General features: G+C 46.1%; 1 protein-coding gene across 4 annotated transcripts in view; it reads left to right on the top strand.

The window, feature by feature from the left end:
• Positions 1-22630, top strand: part of LOC147702493 (glucagon-like peptide 1 receptor) — a 461965-nt gene that overhangs the window by 155947 nt on the left and 283388 nt on the right. For 3 of the 4 annotated variants that reach the window (XM_086928799.1, XM_086928795.1, XM_086928797.1), the window contains exon 3: positions 15785-15892. The exons of the other annotated variant lie outside the window; for it this stretch is intronic. In XM_086928799.1, the coding sequence (XP_086784925.1) occupies positions 15785-15892 (108 nt within the window). The remainder of the gene's footprint in view (positions 1-15784; positions 15893-22630) is intronic. 4 annotated transcript variants of the gene reach the window in all.

Here is a 22630-nt window from a genome sequence, read left to right as displayed (position 1 = left end):
AAACTCAAATTTCCACCATATTCCCTTAGTCAATTAGGATTATAAAATGTAATAATCTGACTGCCCATTCTGGCCTATGGAGAACAGATAGCCTTGCAATGGTGAAAAACGAAAATGGCTGTAATTCACTATTAGGACATGCCACACAAACCAGGGCATGTCCTACCTATACTTACAATGCACCCTGCCCTTGGGCCTACCATAGGGGTGTCTGATGTGAAGAAAGGGGACATTTTAGGGACTGGCAAGTGGGTGCACTTGCCCCGTCAGCAGGATAGTATCAGACTGCACCCAGGATCTGCAATGGCAGACCTTAGACCCATTTTTACAGGCTGCTTCTGTGGGTGGCACAACCAGTGTTGCAAACCCACTAGCAGCATTTGGATTTACAATCCCTGGGAACACTCAGTGCACTGTACTAGGGTCTGACAAGTAAACCAAATCAGCCAATCAAGGAGTCACTGATCCATACATCAACTTACAATAGGGAAGAGCAAATGCACTTTAGCACTGATCAGCAGTGGTAAAGTGCCCAGAGTCATAAAACCAACAAAAACAGGTCAGACAAAATACAGGAGGAAGGCAAAACGTTCAGGGGTAACCCTGCTAAAAGGATCCAACACAACCCCCTTCCAGCCAAAATGCAGGGTAGACCAATCACTACCTTGATGGGCTTACCTGCGTTGGGCGATAGAACCTGGACCTGGCTGGCAACTGCAGGGGCATATTCCAGTTCTACGCCAATCTGAACCCTGTCAGGACCCCTACACAGGGTCTAATAATTTGTGGCACTGACTTGCCCTGGTTGTGCCAAGATTCACAAAGTTAAGGCACTTGGACTGAGCGGGTTCGGCATAGGAGAACTAAGATGGCTGCCATTTTCGAGAGACAGGTTGGCGGTCTAGTCTCTTCGCCGAACCTGCAGAGAAATCAAGGTGTAGCGCGAGCGTGACAGGAAACGTGCACTTCACCAGAGATTTCAGCCGACGAAGAAGCCTAAGATTTGAGTTCCTAGTTAAAGTTAAAATCTAGTCACAAAAGTTTATAATCCGACGCTGTTGAGTATCTAAGAGAATATTCAAGAGGTTCGTGAGGAAATACTCGGCGCATTCAGTCAAGTGCGAGTTCCTGTTCACAGTGTTTATCGTCAAGAGCTCCTGAGAGGAGAGCCGAATTTCGAGCAGCAAGAGAGCTGAATGAAGATTGAAAGCTAAGTGACATTAAACAAATGTAGTAAAAGCCATAGAGTTATACTTACCTGAGTTTGGAGAAAACCATTGGTCTTCGGTTTGAGCCTAAAACAAATGAGAGAATTCAAGGTTTAATGAGAAGATAATGGAAGCTAAGAATGTGTAAAGACTCAATGTAAATATGTTAATACTAACCAGAGACTGCTAGAAATGTGACGCAACTTCTGAGTTCTAAAATGAGACAAAACACAGTGTTAAGGAGTTGAAGACACATAACAGATAGCGGAAAATAAAGGATGAAGTAGAAAAGGATACATTTAAAAAAGAACTCATAAAATTAGTGAAGTAAGTGAGTATATATATATTCATAATAATAAAGGACAAGGAGTTAGACAGACAGCCAGGGAAATAACTATCCTATATCTTTCCATGCAGTAACAACTAATGAGCGAGACAAAAGAATTTCATAGAGAAAAGGCAGAAGAGCAGCTAGAGTCCTGAAGAGTGTGGGTAGGTGAGATTTAAGAGATTAAGTAAGGCTAGACTAAGAAAGAGAAGGATAGGTTGTAACGGTGCATTACTTCCTTAGGTTCCATAGAAGAGAGAGAAGACGTCAGCAAGTAGCCGACTGAAGGAGCCAGCTCAGGACCAGTCTCTTCTTTGTTTATTATTTTATCCAATTTCCCCGTCCCCCGAGGTAATGTCCGGAGGTTCTTACTAAGACCTGCGAGCATTGCTTAGAGGGATTAGGGACCTAGCATCTCTGTTCCCGTGCAAGTACTGGTAAGCCTATTGAGCTTGATAAAATTGAGGTCTGACAAACCCGTTTCAATTTCTCCCTCCAGACGCTCAGGGCCCACCATGCTAATCCATGGGGAACCCTTCTCCTCACCTGTGGACACCACCTGTGCAGCATCAAACCTTAACTTGCTCACAGGTGTGTCCCAACAGACAGACAGCAAGCCACAGTTGCCACCAACCGTAGTCAGTGATGAGACCCAGGCCTTATGCCTCTCAGGGCTCTCAAACATCTGTGGCGTCAGAGAACGGGGGCAGTAACCCCAGGTGCTTGGCACCCTTTGTCCATTCTCCCTCCTGTCATGTCAGGTATGACATCCTGACACTGACCCACCAGCCCTAGGCTTGTACCCGGCAGCTGGACCAGAGACTGGGGTGGCCTCTCCCACACCTGGGGTCAGAGGTGAGGACTTCCTCCCTCTGCACCCCCTTTCAGAGCACAACACCCTCCCAACTGGAGGAGTACCCCTGGAAGCTACCTCGGTCAGGACACTGATTACAGTTTCCCCTTCCTCTAGGTCAGACAACACCTGAACCTGGCTTCCCAACTCAGGGACCAAACCCTGCGGTTGAACACTTGCCTGGCAAACCAGGACTTCCTTGGGAGCACCCTTTCCCCCCCTATCTGAGGGTGACACATAACTCATATGTCGTGTGACAGTCTGCCTGGTGCAGATCTCCCGACCCCTGTCCACCTGACTGTGCGCAAAGATCCCCAGGACAGAAGTGGTGTCACCAAGGTCATTCACTGGTGACGCAGCCCTTCCGGCTGGCCCCTGACCCACTGGTTCCTCCACTGGGGACTTTTTCCCCCTCACACCCCTCAGTCTGGACCTCTGTACCCTCCCAACTGGAGCGGAACTGCCAGACACCAGAACTGATGGAGGTCTGATTACAGACCCTCTTAACTCACCAGACACTAGGGGATCCCCCTCAATGGGTGGCCCATCAGGGCAGCCTAGGCTCCCTACCTGGTGTTCCCTTAAAGAGCCATCCAGGCTCTGAGACTGGGTTTCTGGCACCTAGGGACACGCAGCCCCACACCCCTTCTCCAATGAGACAGAACGTGAGCCTCTACACCCCTCCCACTACAACGGCACCTAGCTGGGCTACTCTTCACCACTTCCACCACTCTCAGTTGGAAGATACCTGAGCCACTCCCCACAGTCATTCCCCAATGCCTCTCCAGACCCTCTGGAATCCACCAAAAGGTCTGCCTCCAATGTGAGCTCCCTGGGGTCAGAGAACTCACTCTCCAACAGGTGTTGGCATAGCTCTGGAAAACAGGGACTTACAATATGCTCTCCCACAATTGGATCACACAGCCCCCTACAGGGGTTAACCAAACTATCCTTCACCTCACCATCCAGTGCGTGACACACGTACTCCACACCACGCTCCTGAGATTTGCAAGACAGTATCTGACTGTCTCTGTCATTCAACCCACACTCTTCTGGGCGGTCTTCACACTTACATAACAGGACATTAACCTTGGGGGAACCCCTCTCCCTGCACCTCTCATCTAGAGTCAGTAGACTATCCCTCCCACCACTAGGACCATGAACCCCTGCACCAGTTACCCCTTTTTCCTCAGGGACACTGCGCACTACTGGAGCTACCTCATGTCCTTGAACCTCGTGGTGTATGTTAACCCCCTCCAAGTCAGGCGCCACATCTCTGAGTGTGTGTACTACTCCCTCAGCACTAGAAAATTAAATTTTGCTGCCACCATCTGAGCTGGATTCCACCTTCATCTCAGCAAAGCTCAATCTCTGAGCTACACACATTTTTTGCAGCTGGGCTGAGAACCTCATAGCCTCAAGCCTCTTGAGCTCTAAATCAAGGTCTCTCATTGTCAACTCATGCTCCATTTGCATTCTCTTTTCCTCTAGGTCCAATTTCCTATTCTCTAACTCCAGTTGTACACTCCACTTGATCTTGGCCAGCTCCATTTCATGCATCCTACATCGCTCTCTGTCTTCCCAATCAAAATCAACAGATGCTATGGATGCTGATTTGCTCTTGGTGGTTAAACTTGGCAGTTCTAAAAAATAGAAAATCCCAGGAAAAGAAATCTACAAAAAAGTATGTGGTTGTGTTTTGGTCTACACTCACTAGTAGTGTTCACCAATCACTGTACATAAGTCACCAATGCAAGTCCAGAAACCTCACCGCTAAACATCAATGTTAGATTTGGGGGTCTCTAGTTGGCACAGGTAGGTACTTGTGACAAATAGGGACACTTGCCTCTAGTCAGGGTAAGGGGGTACACTTCTAAAATAACCCCTGCTCACCCCCTTGGTAGCTTGGCACGAATGTCTGACATAATATCGACAGACAGAATATCGAACTACAAAAATATCGGAACAAAAATATCGACATCAAAAATATCGGAATCCTATCTTCATAAAGGTAAGTACAAAAATATCGGAAAAAAAATATCGTAGTACAAAAATATCGGAATTAAAAATATCGTTTTTTTAAATGTATTAATAATAATGTAAAAATAATTTTAAAATACATATAATTTTACAAACATTAAATAAAAATATTAAAACAAAATTAAAACTAATACATATACATTTAAAATAAATAAAACACTTAATAATTTAATGTAATTTTTTTAATGTTATTTAATTGATTTAATGTAATATTTTTTTGTTTTTACCCTGTACACCTGTACCCCAAAAACCCAAAACTGACCCTGAACCCTAAAAATATCCCTGTACCCCAAAAACCCAAAACTGACCCTGAACCCTAAAAATACCCCTTCACCCAAAAACTGAAAACTGACCCTGAACCCTAAAAATACCCCTTTACCCAAAAACTGAAAACTGACCCTGAACCCTAAAAATACCCCTTTACCCAAAAACTGAAAACTGACCCTGAACCCTAAAAATACCCCTTTACCCTTGAACTGAAAACTGACCCTGAACCCTAAAAATACCCCTTTACCCATGAACTGAAAACTGACCCTGAACCCTAAAAATACCCCTTTACCCAAAAACTGAAAACTGACCCTGAACCCTAAAAATACCCCTTTACCCAAAAACTGAAAACTGACCCTGAACCCTAAAAATACCCCTTTACCCAAAAACTGAAAACTGACCCTGAACCCTAAAAATACTCCTTTACCCAAAATTAATTAATATTATTTAATTACCAATTAATTAACAATAACAATAAAGTAAATATATTAGCACATTAGCTGTAATTAAATTAATTTAATAATTAATATTATTTTTCCCAATTAATTAATTAAGAATAAAAAAAATGTATATATAAAAAAACTATAATTAATGTAATTAAATAATTAATATTAATTAATTACCAACTAATTAATAATTATAAATATGTACAAAATTATATTAATTAATTAACTAATTAATATAAATTAATTACCAATTAATTATTAATTAAAATATGTACAAACATATATTAATTAATTAATTATTATTAAATTACTTCCCACCCTATTCCCCAATAAACCCATAACCCGCTACAGAACATATTTATCAATTAATCAATTAATTAAAATTAATTAAAAATTATTTCTCAATCAATTAATTAATTAATAATTCCTACTAATTAATAATTAATTTAACATAATTAAATTACTTCCCACCCTATTCCCCTATAAACCCACAACCCGCTACAGAAGTAAAAGACAATATTTAATTAAATTACATTAAAAATAAATAATAAAACATAATAAATACAATATAATATACACTAAATTTATTTAAAAATTGATGTTAGTAACATCGAAGTTATTTATTTCGATATTATTGACATCGATATTTAAAACTTCGATATTACTGATATCATACTAATATCGATATTAAGACTGTCGATATTACTTACCTTCGATATTTTGTCCCATCGATATTTAAACTTCGATATTTTTGTATATCGATATTTAAAAATCGATATTTTGTCTGTGTACCGCTTGGCACATGTAGACAGGCTTATCTCAGAGGCAGTGTGTAAAAAATGTGTGACCATATACAGTAACCCAATGACAACACTTTAGAAGGACAACACACAGTTGTATATTAAAAATAAGTATTCTTTATATAGACTTAACACAAGACGATTAAATGACAGAAATCCACAATACCAAACTTAAAATGGTAGTTTTAGCTTAGTTCTGTTCAGTTCTTAAAATGCGACACTTTGAGTCAATGTACCTTTCGATGCGTTGCGCTTCCGCATCAAAAGAGTTGCAGCGATGGAAATACAGCAAAGTTCCGGTGCAAAGAAATAAAGACGTGAAGATCTTCCAGATGTGGCACGCTTCTCCGATGATATGAGAAGTCTCGATTCGATGCGTCAGCTGCAGGGGCGACACCCTTGTTCAGCGATGCGACAGCAACAGCCTTGGCTGCTACACTCTTTTCTGACGTTGAGAGAGGATTCCGCACAATGCAACAACTACAGCGGCGACATCCAAGATGAGACGGCAGCAGCTCTGACTGCGGTGCACTGCTCCGTGGATGCGAGGCACTTTTCTTGATGCGGTGCAATACGACAGCTACAGCGGCGAAATCGACGATGCGATGCGATGGCAGCAGCAGCGACGGCGACACGCTTCTTCCTCGTTGCGAGGCACTTCTCTCGATGCGGTGCAATATGACAGCTACAGCGGAGACAGCCTCCTTCGTAGTTGCGACGGCAGCAGCAGCGACGGCGACACGCTTCCTCTTCGTTGCGAGCCGCTTCTCTCGGTGCAATACAACAGCTACAGCGGCGACACTCTCCTTCAGAGTTGCGACGGCAGCAGCAGCGCCGGCGACACGCTTCTTCCTCTTGAGTAGCGCTTCCATCTCCTTGCGACACGCAGTCCCTCAGAAGGCCCAAAAACAGCAGCAGGCATTTGGGGAGCGGGGGGTGAAGTCTGTTGTCCCTGAGACTTCAGCAGGAGGCAGGCTCTGTTCCAAGCCCTTGGAGATCCTTCACAAGTTGAAAGTAAAACACACAAAGTTCTTTCTCCTCTCTTTGGCAATCAGGCAACCACTGTAGGCCAATCCTCTAAGCAGAACTTCATTCTCTCCTCAGTTTCTTCAGGTTCTCTCCTCAGCAGAGGTTTCTTCTTGTAGTCCAAAAGTGATCTAATTTCTTGGGATCAGGGTCCCAATATTTATACCTCAAACTCCTTTGTTCTCTGAGGGCAGAGGGGCCTTTGCCCACTCCAAACCAGTCTGGAGCACTCTGTTAACATGGCTCCTTCTTTCCTTTCACAGTGCAGGGCAGAAACATCGGACGCCCCACAGGAGGTGGAGCCAACATTGTGGAGAGAAACCACAGCCCTGGAGCACTTTGTTGACATGATTCATTCTCTCCTTTCACAGTGCAGGGCAGAGACATCAGACACACCACAGGGGGAGGAGCCAGCACTATGGGGGGCAGGCATAGTCCTATTCAGGTCCCAGGTGGAACTCCTCCCTCCCATCTAGATGCAGATCTCTCTATTCACCACTGGGCTGACTCATTCTGTCTCCTAGAATGCCCCAGCCCTGTCACTCAAACTCCAGACAAGGAATACACAACCTAGCAGAGGCAGGCCTGGATAGTTAGTCAAGAAAAAAACCTACTTTCTAAAAGTGGTATTTTCAAACACAGAATGTTAAAACCAACTTCATTAAAAGATGTATTTTATCATTCTGAGTTCAGGCATACTAAACTCGAATTTCTACCATGTTCCCTGAGTCAGTTTGGATTATAAAATGTAATAATCTGACTGCCCATTCTGGCCTATGGAGCATAGGTAGCCTTGCAATAGTGAAAAACGAAAATGGCTGTAATTCACTATTAGGACATGCCACACACACCAGGGCATGTCCTACCTTATACTTACAATGCACCCTGCCCTTGGGCCTGCCATAGGGGTGTCTGATATCAAGAAAAGGGAAGGTTTAGAGACTGGCAAGTGGGTGCACTTGCCCAGTCAGCATGACAGTACCAGACTGCACACAGGCTCTGCAATGGCGGACTTTAGACACATTTTACAGGCTGCTTCTGTGGGTGGCACTACCAGTGCTGCAAGCCCACTAGCAGCATTTGGATTTACAAGCCCGGGGCACACTCAGTACACTGTACTAAGGTCTGACAAGTAAACCAAATCAGCCAATCATGGAGTTTCTAATCCATACATCAATTTACAATAGGGAGAGCATATGCACTTTAGCACTGATCAGTAGTGTAAAGTGCATAGAGTGATAAAACCAACAAAAACAGGTCAGACAAAATACAGGAGGAAGGCAAAAAGTTCTGGGATGACCCTGCAAAAAGGGCCAAGTCCAACACCGTCGTACTCCCTACTTGAACAGGTATTTCGCTCAGAAATGGCTACAGATATTGACACCTTTTTTAGAGAGAACATAGGCTCAGTTTCTGCCTTTTCAACAGTCTGGGAAACGTTTAAGATTTGTATTTGTGGGGAAACAATTCCTAAGTATGCAGGAGTTCTCTGGTCCATTCAAAACAGGCTTGCTAAACTAGAGGTGGACATTACAGCCCTGGAACAAGAGCACCAGTAGAGGGGACATGCTGAGACAGTAAATGATATTAAAGTGCTGTTGGAGGAATTCCAGGACACAGCTGATAGTGAAGTCAAGCACTTAGGCATGTATGCCACAGCTCGTGTATACTGGAAGGGCGAGCGCCCCGGAGCCCTGTTAGCTAAATTGCAGCGAACCCCGAGGGAAACTAACTCCAAAGTCTATGTTAAGGGTGAAGATGGTATTATGATATATGCTTCAAAAGGCATTGCGGATAGATTCAGTAGATGTTATGCAGAGCTTTATAGGTCATGGACCCCCCTGCTGGTTCTGCTATTTAGGATTATTTGACACATATCCGCCTTCCTTCGCCCACAGACTCCCATAGGACACATCACATGGCTCCCCTAGACCCCAGGCAAATTAGGGTTGCTTTGTCATCAATGAAGTTGGCAAAAAAAGGGGGGTTCCTTTCTGTGGTTATTTCATTATCATTATTTAATAAATCAGACCAGTAGAGCAAGACACCTATTATGAACAAACTTAAATCTCCTCAGTAACACATATGCCAACAGACCATAGATTGTATCAAAATATCACATTTATTAAAAAAGAAGAAAAAGGTTTTTATATCAAATGATTCAAATTTCACATAAACATTTTCTTATCATAGAAATACATACATGTTCTCTTTCTTCCAAACATTACAGTATAAAAAACATATAAAAAGCAGTGTTGTCGACGCGTTTCGGTGCTTAGTTGGGTAGAACACCTTCTTCAGGACTATGGTTAAAAACTTCATAAATCTAGAAAAGCATATGTGGCAAAACATTAGTAAATAATACATGAGGATTTTTAAAAAAAAACACTTTTTTTGCTATACCTCTTCCCAGTCCTTTCTGGGTTTATTAGGGAAAACTCTCTTTTGTTTTTCGCATCAACGAAGTTGGCTCCACCCCAGGACCTGACGGGTTGACAGTCACCTTTTATAAAGCGTTTCAAGACCTTCTAATCCCACACCTAGTTACCCTGTTTGAAGAGATGGCAGAGAGTAAGCTAATGCCCCTTCAATGCGTGAGGCATTGATCGTTACCCTACTCAAACCTGGAAAACCCCCCAGCAATTGCTTGTCATACAGACCCTTGTCCCTGTTAAACATAGACACAAAAGTATTCACTAAGATACTGGCCAATCACATCTCTCCACTGCTTCCGGGCCGAGTGGGGGTCGAGCAAGCCGGATTTGTCCCAGGGCGCAACCTGACATCTAACCTCCATACGATTTCAGCATTCAACCCTAAAATTAACGCAGATGCAGTGTTCTTGGATGGCGAAAAGGCCTTCAATTCTGCTGAATGGCTTTTTATGAAAATGGTACTCAGGAGGGTGGGTGTGGGCGAAGTCTTTTTACAACTGGTTAAGGTCTTTTATGATGCGCCATGCACTAGAATTAGGCTGGGAAGTCTGGTGATGGCTCCGATACCCATATCCAGGGGCACTCGGCAGGGATGCCCCTTATCCCCGCTCTTGTATGCTTTGGTATCCCAACCCTTCTTATGCGCCCTTAGGGAATAGCACAGTTATAGGGGGGTATGCTTCCCAGGATATCAGTTAATAGTCTCTGCATATGCTGATGATCTACTACTATATGTTAGGGATCTCTCCACCCACCTCACCCCTGTTTTGAATTAAGTGGTCCATTTAGGACAGCTGTCCGGACTAAACATTAATTGGAATAAGTCCTTGATTTTTCCATTGACCACATCTACCCTCCCTCCTACCTTGCAGTTCCCTTTGAACTGGACAACAGAGTCTGTATTCTATCTAGGGATTCAGATACATACTGGCCCAGAAGTAGTGTTGGTTGATAATTATAGGAAAGTATTAGACTGACTAGAAGAGGACATGATTAGATGGAAGTGATTACCACTTTCACTACTGGGATGTGTTTCATTGATGAAGATGGTTGTCCTACCTAGACTGTTGTTCCTGTTTCAGAATATACCCATGGTCCTTCCACAGCACATATTCATTAAATAAAGGTCCTTCATGACAATTTTAGCCTGAGCTGGCAAACAACCCTGTGTAAAATGGGACATTTTCACTTTGCAGTATTCTTTGGGCCGCCTCAACGCCCCGGATCTAGACCTATACTATAGAGCTGCACAGTGTTCCCACGCCTCCGCTTGACCGCATTGCCCCACTACTCCCCCGCATATGTGTATATATCCACGGCAAGATTTTTCCGACCTGTGCACATTATAAATACGGTGTTCATGTCGTAGGTTGGTCAGGTTCCAACACTTTACTACTGTCTTAACCTTGTGATATACTACATGAGATTAGTATTGGTTTTTTTTGTTGACAGTAGGATAGCCGATACACGGCATTATTGTTGTTTGTGGTTTTGCAATAAGCATAACAGTATAGTATATGTGATATTGATACACTCTAAGATGGCGCCCCTTGCTGCGACAAAGCATCAGTCCTTTGTTTGTTTTCATATGTGTTGGTAAACATTCATAATGGCGCTGCGCCCGTTTTGTGAGATGAAAACATTGAGAAAGGGTGGGCTCTCCCGAAACGCGTCTGTCCTGAATAAACTTGCCCTGTGAATACGAGCTGTGCCGTGCTTGCGAGTGCTTTCTTCTTCCTATGACCCGGCTGGGCATTTTTAGGATTTTGGAGCTTCGATATATATATATATATATATATATATATATATATATATATATATATATATATATATATATATATATATATATATATATATATATATATATATATATATATATATATATAGAGAGAGAGAGAGAGAGAATCGCTGCTGGTACTGACACGCTCCCACAGGCGCTAGTCAGGAATCCTACACGTAGGCACAGTATTCTAGACTCTATTAATTCCGCCACCCATGCCTGGCTTAAAGTGTTGGACAGACAGGCTGGCGTTATTTTATACTCTCCCCTGACCCTCTTAGAGTGGTGCACCTGGCTTTCTTCCAGTATCGATAGTGGGCTTCCTCTGCTTATTTTTTATTTATTTTTTACTCTGTGTCTCTTTATAAAGGATGATGTACTTTTGCTAACGTGCGGGACCACTTTGATTATACTGTAATTATTGCCTGATAATGCTTTACTTAACTGTACTATGTTATATCAATAAAGAAAAGTTAAAGAAAAAAAACTCCACATACTTCCCTTAAGTGCAACATATAATCAAGTGATCAGCTGGATAATAAAATATAAAGATAGCAAATTAGTTAAAAGCGCTTTGTTGCCATTTGAAAACTCAGAAAATAGTCATTAAGTTGACCACACTGTGCAGGCAGGAGGGGCAGTGGCAGCATAATGGACCAAGAAGGGCAGGGAAAAGGGGGGCAGGGGAAACAAAACAACCATGCAGTACAGGCAAGAGAGGCTGTGCCAATATAAAAGAACACTGAGGGCAGAAGGAAGAGGCAGTGGCAGTACAACCATTCATGTCAACAGACCCGATTCATGCAGGAGACTCCCGATGTTTTAATCCCAAAATACCTTAATTTTATTTGTCACATGCCTAAAATCTCTTCTTTTTCAATGTTAGTCAGTGGGGAAAATCAGTTCACCAGGTTTTCTCCCCAAATCTCCCTCTAACCAAGTTCACAATGTTGGCAAGTTTGGTCTATTGGATCACGGAGGACAGAAGGAATGGGGTAGGGACACAGACTTGGATAAGAGGGCAGGAGGGAGATGGGCAGGAGCACCAAACTGACCTTACAGGGAAGGTGTCAGGTATTGCAGTAGCACAATTCATCACACAGGGCAAGTGGGACAGCAGTGCAGCAAACAGACCATGGAAAACAATAGGGAGGGAACGGGTCCATGCACATGATCAACAGAGAGCAGAGGGGAAAGAGACAAGGGTAGCAAGATGACCATTGCGGACAGACCGGAAGGACAGTTGCAGCATAACACACCATGAAGGGCAGGAGGGAGGGGGTAGGGGAACAACAGTGGACCAAACAAGGCAGGAGGGAGGCAATAGGGGTCTGCACATCGAAAATGGAGGGCAGGGGCAAGAGGTTAGGGCAGGAGCAGCAAGCTGACCATGGAGCGCAGGTGGGATGGGGCTAGAAACACAACACACTTTTGAGGGTAACAGCGAGACTATAATTGCATAGACAGAGACAATGGAGGGATACGTGGGAGGGGGTCAGGGGCAGCAAGCTGACCACACAGGGGAGATTAGAGGGCTGTGGCAGCACAGAAGACCATAAATGGCAAGCAGGAGGGTTAGTGGGACCACAACGGCCATGGTGTGCAAGAGGGAGGGGCATGCACAAAGACCATGGAGGAGAGAATGGGGCATAGAAGCTGGACACAGACAAAAGAGGGTAGGTTAAGGGACTTCACAACAAACCATGCAGGGCAGACAGGAGGAGCAGTTGCAGCAGAGCATGGAGAGCAAAAGGGAGTGGCATGGAACGTGGACAGGCAGGGTGGAAGTGGCAGGTACAGGTGGCAGCTATATGACTATGCTACGCAGTTAGGAGGGGCAGTGGCGGCTCAACAGAACACTTAGAGTAGATAAGAGGGTGAAAGGTCAATTAAATAGGGAGGGCAGAAAGGAAGGAGGGGCTGGTGCATGGACTCAGACAACAGAGGGTAGGGTGAGGTGGATGGGGCAGCAAGCTAACTGTTTAGGACAGGCAGGAAGGACAGTGGCAGAACAACGTCCACACACGGCTCCAATGTGGGAGCACGGTCATGGAGAATGGATGGCAAGGAGGAGGGGACAGGAGCAGCAAGCTTGAGTGGGCACAGCACAATGCCAGGCCAGGCCCTGCATTCAACCCCACCTCCATTGTGCATTGTGATGGGCACCTTACTTCACGTTAAAAAAAACGTAGATATCCACTGAAAAAACTACAGGTTACAGGGACGTTTTAGTTGGGAAATAGAATCGTTTTTTAAACTTAGAAATTCACTGAAAAAAACAAATGTTACAGGGACTTTATAGTTATAGTAAGGCTCAGGTTTGACTCATACAAAACCAGTGAAATTCAGCAGTTATAGTTAGCTGAGCTAACTATAACTCACACCCCTACAATGCACTGCTTATAACCTCACATATTATCTCACTCATGACATCACTGATACCCATACGAGTAATTACACATCCACTCACTGATTCATAGATCTTCACAGCAACTCATGTACCCACTCACTCACTAAAACAGCTACTGACATATCCTCTCATACACCCATTCAGCCACTCACACACTGAGTCAGTCACCCATAGAGCTACTCACACACCTACTGACTCACTTATACAGTCAACCCTACAGCCACTTACTCACCCATACAGTTACACACACACTTACTCATACATATACTAACATGTACTCACTCACCTATACAATCACAAACTCATGCATACAGTCACTCATATACCCATCACTTACCTATACTGCTTTTCACATACCCAGTTACTCACCCATATACCACTGACACACCCGCTTACTCACCCACACGGCCATATACACACTCACTCATACACACACACACACACACGCACACACACACACACACTAACCCATACAGCCACTGACTCACCCACTCACTCATCCACATAGGCAGTGACACACCTCCTCACCCACCCATACAAACACTCATACAGGTACTCAGACAACCAATCAGCCACCAATACTGCCCCTCATGTACCGATTCACACACCCAAACATCTGCTTTGACACCAACTGACAGGCTCAAACAAACAATCACACAACCAGTCACTCACCCATACATTCACAGAGACATCTAATCGCTCACCTATACAGTCAGTCACGCACCCACTCATATGCCCACTGATTCACCAAGACACCTTGGAATATATTTAACACTCCTAAACGTTTTAAAACACTCACAGTCACTGAATGATTTCATTAGTGATACCACTTGAGATGTCATGAGTGATGTCACTGACCATGTCATGAGTGATGTAATACATGAAGTTATAAGCAGTGCATTGCAGGGGCGCGAGTTATAGTTAGCTTAGCTAACTATAACCGCTGAATTTCACTGGTTTTGTATGAGTGAAATCTGAGCCTAACTATAATGTCTCTGTAACCTTTGGATTTTTTCAGTGAATTTCTAAGGTTTTTGTAATTGTATTTCCTAACTATAACATTCCTATAATCTTTGTTTTTTTCAGTGAATATACATATATATATATTTTTGACCTGCTGAGCAAGTTGGCTTGTGGCGGCTACTGAGCCACTGAAGGGGAGAGGTAGAAGTCAAAAGAAATTGTGAGAGACGAGGTAAAGTCGCTTCGAATGTGAGCTGAGGAACCGCATTGTCACAGCTCTTATCGACACAATTGATCAGTTAAGGGAATGAAGAATTTATTGTGTAGGAGTTTTCTAAATGGGTGTTGTTTATGGTCTTTGGGATCCGAGGCTCCCACAATTTTGTTTCTGCTGTCTAAGAACATTGCTGAGTAAGGTGGGCTCCAATCACTTATTAGCTTCAAACTCTTGCGCCCACAGTGTCTGTCCCATTCTTCTGCCCTCCCACTATGTATATATGATGTGAGTGGCTGGTTACGCAGCCCCTGGGAGCTAGGCTCCTTGCTGCTGCACATTCCAAGCCTGCTGTTATAAAATTGACCTACATACAACATGGATTTCAACAGGGCACCCATAGCATCTATATAAATCCCAAACTGAAACATGTGGTATATTAGGGTCGTGGTAACACAGACAAATGCAAAAAAAGAACAATTGATGGACAGAATTGAGAACAATGTCAAACATTCACCCCAGTACAGAGATCTGGGCCTAAATCTATTTTTTTTGCTCACCATGCCATTCCAGTATGGACCCAGCCATATGCAAATCAGTCTTGACCCTGCATCCAATGGGAACAGTCCAGCCCGAATTGCCAGCCCAGGTCCCCCCTGGACTGGAAAGACGCATCCTAGGACCGGCTTTGGGCTTTCAGCCCTCATCAGCCAGGATAGCTTGACTCCAGTGGCATGAAGAGCTCCTTGTGTTTGCTTTGCGTGGTAACACAGACAGGCAGCAGAATATGCTTTACTATAAATCTGCAAAATGTAATAAAAAGCTCCAACAGTTCTAAAGCACCTTAGACTTATAATAATGACTAGTCTTCCTCTCTGCTGATACTGAAGGAACGAAGAAGCAAATTTACCAAATAGGGGCATGACCTGTTCAAAGGGATCTCAATCTAGTTCTCTGGTCGAGGGATGAAGCCCACTAATCTGATTCCCTCCTCTCCTCTCCTCTCCTCTCCAGAGGTGTACTGCAGACGCACATTTGATGATTATGCCTGCTGGCCAGATGCTCTCCCAGGAGCCACCGTCCAGGTGCCGTGTCCTCCATACCTGCCCTGGAGAGACCAAGGTATGTTTAGCAGCAAACCCGGAAGAGATACTTTCAAGTGCCAATGTGCTGGTTTTGTGGGCTTGCAGTTCCTAGGGTTTAGTGGGCGCACACCGAAAATAAATTCTAGTGTAAAATGTAGGAAATAATTTACCTCCAGTTTTGCCCGCTCATTTTGTGGGCTACATATGAAGTATTGGACATAGACTTGAGTTGTTTCGGGGTATACATTTCAGTTGAATGTGGATACTACTACAGGCAATTCAGTTCTAGGCAGCTGCCTAGAGTACCATTCATAAGGGGGCGCTATATTCTGCTAAAAACATAACAAAAGCCAAATTGCCATGAGATGGTTGTCGAGGGGGAGTCAAATGACTCTGTTTGTGAGAGTCCAAATAAGCCTAGCACTGAGCCTGTTCAGAGTTCATCAAAGAGCCTTAATGCATTTTTAGAGTGCACTCTTCAGTTTTTGGGTGATTGCGAGTCAGTTTTGTTAGGGAGCTGATTGACATCTGTGATATAGGGAATTTAGCCACAAATGTTGCAAGATATGTTATGTGCCATCTGACATCTTTACTATCACAGAACTAAGGGATGGTGATGCAGTATACAACAGGACATAAGGAGGGTGTGGGGATATGAGGGTACTACGCATGTAATACCTTTACAGTGAGTTGTATTACATTGTGGTTCTTACACACACACACACACACACACATATTTGTATATATGTATGTGTTATTTGTTTTTGTGGATATTTTATTCTTGTTGGGGTAACTTTCCTAAATATATGTATATATATATATTTGGGCTATGAGTTATGTGGGTTGCATTTAACAGGGGATCCATTTTGGGGCAAACTAGTGGGATCTGCTTTTGAGTTATTTAACAGGTGATCCTCTTTGGGGTGTATGTAACGCTGGATCTGTTTTGGGGTGAATCATGTTTAGGTTCCACCTGACTACGATTCAGTTTGGGGATTGATTGTTTTAGTGGGTTGGTATTTTGGTGAATGTGACCCAGCATCCAGTAAGGGGTGGATTTTTAAGGCTGTAGTGTGTATTTTTCAAAGTGAGGGTGTCTAGGCTCTCTAGTCCATAGTCTGACTTCATGACCGTCAGTGAGGTGAAAATTGGCTTCTCTTCTTAGTCACAGCTGTTCAGGAAAAAAATTACTTTCATCACTCTATATCGGGATATTGAGAAGAGCCGGAAGTGATTACAAGTATTTCTGTACTTTCTGAAAATAAAGTTCTTTGCTATCAAATGAATGAATGAATTAAATATACTTCTAAAGCGTGCAGCTACTACAAGAGTGTCCTGGTGCTAAGGCAAAAGGAAAAGAGACTTCAACTCAGCCTACAAGTTGAACAAATGAGTTTTAGTTGCTTCCGGAAGATAGTTTGATTTGAATCCATCTGAGTTGGAAGGGGAGTTCATTCCAGGGCTTAGCCAACAAAAAAGAACCGGCCATACAGCCAAGCTTCTTACACCTAATACCTGATAACTAAGAGCCTGGCAGACTGCGAGCACCCCTAAATTCTTTGCCACCTCCGTGGGGGGCGACGGGAGGTAGAGTGCAGCTACTCGGCCAGGCACCTGACCAACCAGGAGGGGGGTTAGGACCAAAGAGCAGGATCTCTGTTTTGTCTGGGTTACATTGCAGGCCGTTGCCTTTAAGCCACCCCATCACTGCCACAATGCAGCCTGAAAACTTTCCTTAGCTTCAGCGAGTTGTCCTCGGAGGTTAGAAAAAGCTGGTTGTCATCTGCATATGAGACAACTTGAATACCAAAGGATTCAATCAAAAATGTCAGTGGGGACATATACATGTTGAAAAGTGTAGGACTCAGGGCTCTACCCTGAGATACTCAGCACTTAAGAGTCTTCACCTCAGAGAAGAATGTGACAATCAAATTATTTCACTAATGGCAATTTTCAGTATTTTCTGCCCGGAGCTCAACAGTCCTGATCTGAACAGCTCAGCACCCTTGAAAGAAAGGTTTTAAACAGAACAGAAAGGCTTGTTAATGAACCTTCAGCAGGTTCTCCTATGTAAACCTTGTTACAACTTTACTTACTGCCCTCACTAACCAAAAGGCAAAGACTTCTGTATCTGTGGAACTACAGCAGTCCATCTCACAGGAGGTGACTAATGCTGTGACTGAGAATCTACTAAGATGGAGTTTTGGGAGTCGGGGGAAGTCCTAAGCTTCTGAAACTAAATAAAACTTAGAACTAACTCTCCATAGGTGTCATTAACCCCTTTGCCGTGGGGGTAATTCCCCCACAGCGCGGGGGCCGTGGCGCCACCGTGCTCGTGACGAGCCCAGTTCGTCAGGAGTCACAGTGGAGCTGTGCTCATGATGAGCTGGGCTCGTCACGACTCCGCCCACTGATTTATTCTCCCGCACAGGCGGGGAATCAATCGCACGTGTGCAGACCGCGACCGTTATGACGAGCCCAGCTCGTCAAGAGCACAGCTCCACTGTGACTCATGATGAACTGGGCTTGTCATGAGCATGGAAGGGGTTAAGAGAATATTTCTAGTGTTGCTAATCAGTCGTCACCATGTGAGCTGATTCCAACCAAGGTGGCAAGATCATTGAAAAAGTAGACTACGCCCATTTCCAAGAACATAACAGAGCCAAACATCTGACGCATAGCTACCAATCCAGCTTCAGACCACACTACATTCCACATTATAGACTGTGTTCTCCTGACTACAGGTAAAGGTGACTCCAGCCTCTTCACTTTTCTGGACTTGCCTTTGACATACTCACTCACCCACACTCATTCACACCTTAAAGATTCTCAGATAAAGTCATTCACTAGTTCTCCTCTTCCTACGCAGCAGACAACAGATTTTTCACATTGGCCCCTCTAAGTCCCAGAAGATCTCTATTACCTGTTAAGTCCCCCACAGTGCAATCTTGTCTCCTGTAATCTTCAACTTGCGCATTAAGCCCTTTTCATCTGTAAACATTGATTATTAGTAGCAAAATACACCATTCATTTGGCGGCTTACAACTCTACTTGAAGGTCTTCTCCACTCCACACATCCAATGCATCAAACAGTGTCTGTCCTTCATCCAAACTTGAATGTTGAGTTGTGAAGCCGAACATCAACTCCATCAGGACAGAATTTGTGAAGAAGCACAAGCAGCAATTAGTCCAAACATGACCTAATGGCATGAACCCTGAAGGATTTAAACCCAAATTTTCACCCAATGCAAAGTCACTTTGATTCACCATAGACACAAACTCACTGTCAAGGTAAGTAAAGAAAACCAAGATGGCCTTGTACCAGCCGTCTATACTGAAGAAAGAGAAAACATTTCTCCCAGAAAGTGACTTACATTCCTGATACTCTCACATCTAGATGATGGCAATGCCCTGCTCCACAAAATTCCAGACCCCTAACTGGCCCCCTTTAAAGACATTCTGAACACACAGCACACTTCATCGATGTCCTGAAGAAATATGACCACATCACCCCTACTGCGATGGAATTCCACGGTTTTATCTAAAAAGGCATCATAACCTGTACCTCTACCTATCTGTTTGACAAGCCTGCCACCTGTTGGACCTGGCCTCGTGGCGTGGCCCCACTCCTCCCGCATGGCGGGTCCCGGACTACCTCGACCTCTGTTCCCCGGCCGGGAGCAGCACCATCCACCCTCCACGAGTGCCGCTCCTCCGGGCAGCCCCCAGCTCACCCCCGTTGGAACTCGACGACCTCTCCTCAACACCCTCGACTGGCCCGAATCCTACCCAGGGCCCCCATCTCAGGCCCAGACTCCATCTTGGACCCTCCACGACCAGGCCTCGTGGCCTCGGGCCGACCCCAGCCGCAGACCCAGCGAAGCCCCGACATCGAGGCACCACGATCCAACCAGGGGGTAAAGAGACCACTTGACGGATCAAGGAAGAAAGGAGTTGGGATGGTCCCCCCATCTGACCCCCCCGGCTGGTTTTGATCGCCCCCAGCCTCCCTGGGCACTGGCTCCTCCCCCCTGCTGGGTATCTGGACCCTCACATCCCGGACCCTCCGGCCTCCAAGTGCGAAGGTCCGGACATCAAAGGACGCCAGACCTATAACTGGGGCAGCTCCGGAGCAGGTCGGCAGTTGTATACTGGAGTCGAGAGACACCGAGACTAACTCATCCGCGTGGAACCCGTACCACCTTGGAGTCCTGCTGGCGCTGCCGTGGCCCATCTTCGTGAAACCATCCTTGGAGTCCTGCTGGCGCTGCCGCGGCCCATCTTCGTGAAACCATCCTTGGAGTCCTGCTGGCGCTGCCGCGGCCCATCTTCGTGAAACCATCCTTGGAGTCCTGCTGGCGCTGCCGCAGCCCATCTTCGTGAAACCATCCTTGGAGTCCTGCTGGCGCTGCGGCGGCCCATCTTTGTGAAACCATCCTTGGAGTCCTGCTGGCGCTGCCGCGGCCCATCTTCGTGAAACCAACCTTGGAGTCCTGCTGGCGCTGCCGCGGCCCATCTTCGTGAAACCATCTCGGGAGTCCTGCTGGCGCTGCCGCGGCCCCTACCGAAGAACCCCCAGCTCGAGGATTGAGAGCTGAGCGCAGAGTATCCCTGTACCCGGTTGGTACCAAGACTGTCCCGCTACCCCCTTTCCACAGAGACTAAGTTTGAGAGGATCCCTGGATCAAGATATTCCTGTATCGTTACGATAACCTGCCTAAAAGCACTGATAAAACCGTTAAGAACCTATATTTGTGTGGTGTCCATCTGTAGGGGGGTGATTGCTCGTCTGTACGATTCTATGAGAGGAACCTCGCCAGGAGGCCTCTCACCCTTGCTCGGCCGACCCTAAGATTTCCTTTCTAACATTGGTGGCCAGCGGGGTGATCCGAGCCGACGCAGATCGTACAAAGAGTAACTCGCCCCACTACGAACAGAAGCACACGGCAACCATGACAACTAAAGAAACCGGACCAACCGCAGACTTCCAGATGGAACGACTGGAAGATTACAGTCACAAAGAATTTAAGCAATTCTGCAAAGACTTGGGTATCGCTACCACGGGACTAAGCACCAAAGACGATCTCAAGCAGGCCCTACAGACCTGGGTGGAGACAGGAGCGTCGCCACCCCAAAACGAAGGCATTGCAATCACCGAGAACATCGCAACCCCAGAGGAGGAGAGAAACACGGGCCTCTCCCACGAGGATGCCCGAGAACGAGAAAGGAACCGGCTCCACGAATTAGAAATGGCTAGACTCCGCTTAGAGGGGGAACTGCAACTGGCTGAAAAGAAGATAGCCCTTGAGCAACTACGATTATAGGGAGACCTGGAAGAAAAAAGAAGCCAGAGGGAGCTGGAGGAGAAGAAGCTCACGTACAAGCACAAGTGCGGTTTGAAAGAACTAGAGATTAAGGCGAAAAACGGGGACACTGGCGTCTCCGGGAGCCGGAGCACCCCTCCCTCTACAGACACCATGGTCCACATCCCCAAAGATGTCGTCCGAGAGTATCATAAAAATGACGACATCCAGCAATGGTTTAAGGCCTACGAGGTAGCTATGACCTCCCACCGTGTACCGCAAAAAGACTGGGGTGCCGGGTTGTGGGGGAGATTCGTCAACGAGGGGAGAGATGCCCTGCTACAGCTCCCCGACACCAAGATGACCTCATACGAACATATGAAAGCCGCCCTCCTCACTCGCTATGGGCTCACCCCCGAGAAGTACCGGCAGCGATTCCGAGATTGCAAGAGGATCCCCGGTACCACCTGGGTAGAATATGTGAACTTCTACAGCAGAGCCTTAGAGGGGTGGATCAAGGGCAGCCAGGTCACCACCTACGAACAGTTGTTTGATCTCATTGTATGGGAACACCTCTCCAACAACTGTTTCGTCGAACTCAGGCAGCATCTCGTCGACAGCAAACTGACCGAGCCACGGAAAGTCGCCATCGAAGCGGATCGATAGGAGAGCACCCGGGTCCCCCGGAACTGGGGGGGAGACCAAGGCCGAGCCCCCAGGGGTCCCACCATCCGCGAGGGGGAGGAGGAGGAGGCCAGGGCCGGGGCCGGGACACCGCCACGGGGCCCCCCACCAACACTCCCCCTTCCATGGCCGGGAGAGGAGCCCCCCCTGCACGGCCGGGATCCCGCCTGAACGTTATCTGCCACAAATGCCAGCGCCCAGGTCATTACGCCAATTACCCCAACTGTCCCAGAAACCAGCCATCCAACCCCACGGGTCCGCAAAACCGCCAGATCGCCGCCGCCTCCCTGGGGGAGGAGCAGGGTGAAGAAGAAGCAGAAGACTATGAACAATACCAGACCGAGTGGGAGCCCGCAGCCATGTCCCTGGTATGTCTGTGCGAAAGAGACATGGTCCCCAGGGCCCCAATCCCGGCCAACACTCAGAAGTACAGCCAGTGGGTTTCCATTAATGGACACCGGGCCGAAGCCCTCCGCGACACGGGAGCCAGCGTGACGGCCGCCGTTGCCACCTGGTGACCCCGGATCAAATCTTGCCCAATGTACTGTGCCCAGTACGGTCCGCGGATAACTCCGAGAGCCTGTGCCAGATGGCCCGCATCCCCTTTGAATGGGGGGGAGTGTCGGGCATGCTGAAAGTGACCGTCCGAGACGATGCCCCCGTAGACTGCCTCCTCGGGAACGACTTCGAGAGCTCCCCCTGGGCTGACGTCGAGCGGAGGGAGCACCTGGGGATGCTTGGCCTCCCTGAATGGGTCTGTGCGATGACCCAATCCATGGCCGCCCGCG

This window comes from Lissotriton vulgaris, chromosome 7 (assembly GCF_964263255.1).
Source record: "Lissotriton vulgaris chromosome 7, aLisVul1.2, whole genome shotgun sequence".
NCBI lineage: Eukaryota > Metazoa > Chordata > Amphibia > Caudata > Salamandridae > Lissotriton > Lissotriton vulgaris.
Note: the sequence above shows the minus strand (reverse complement) of the source record. Positions and strands in the feature narration are given on the sequence as shown.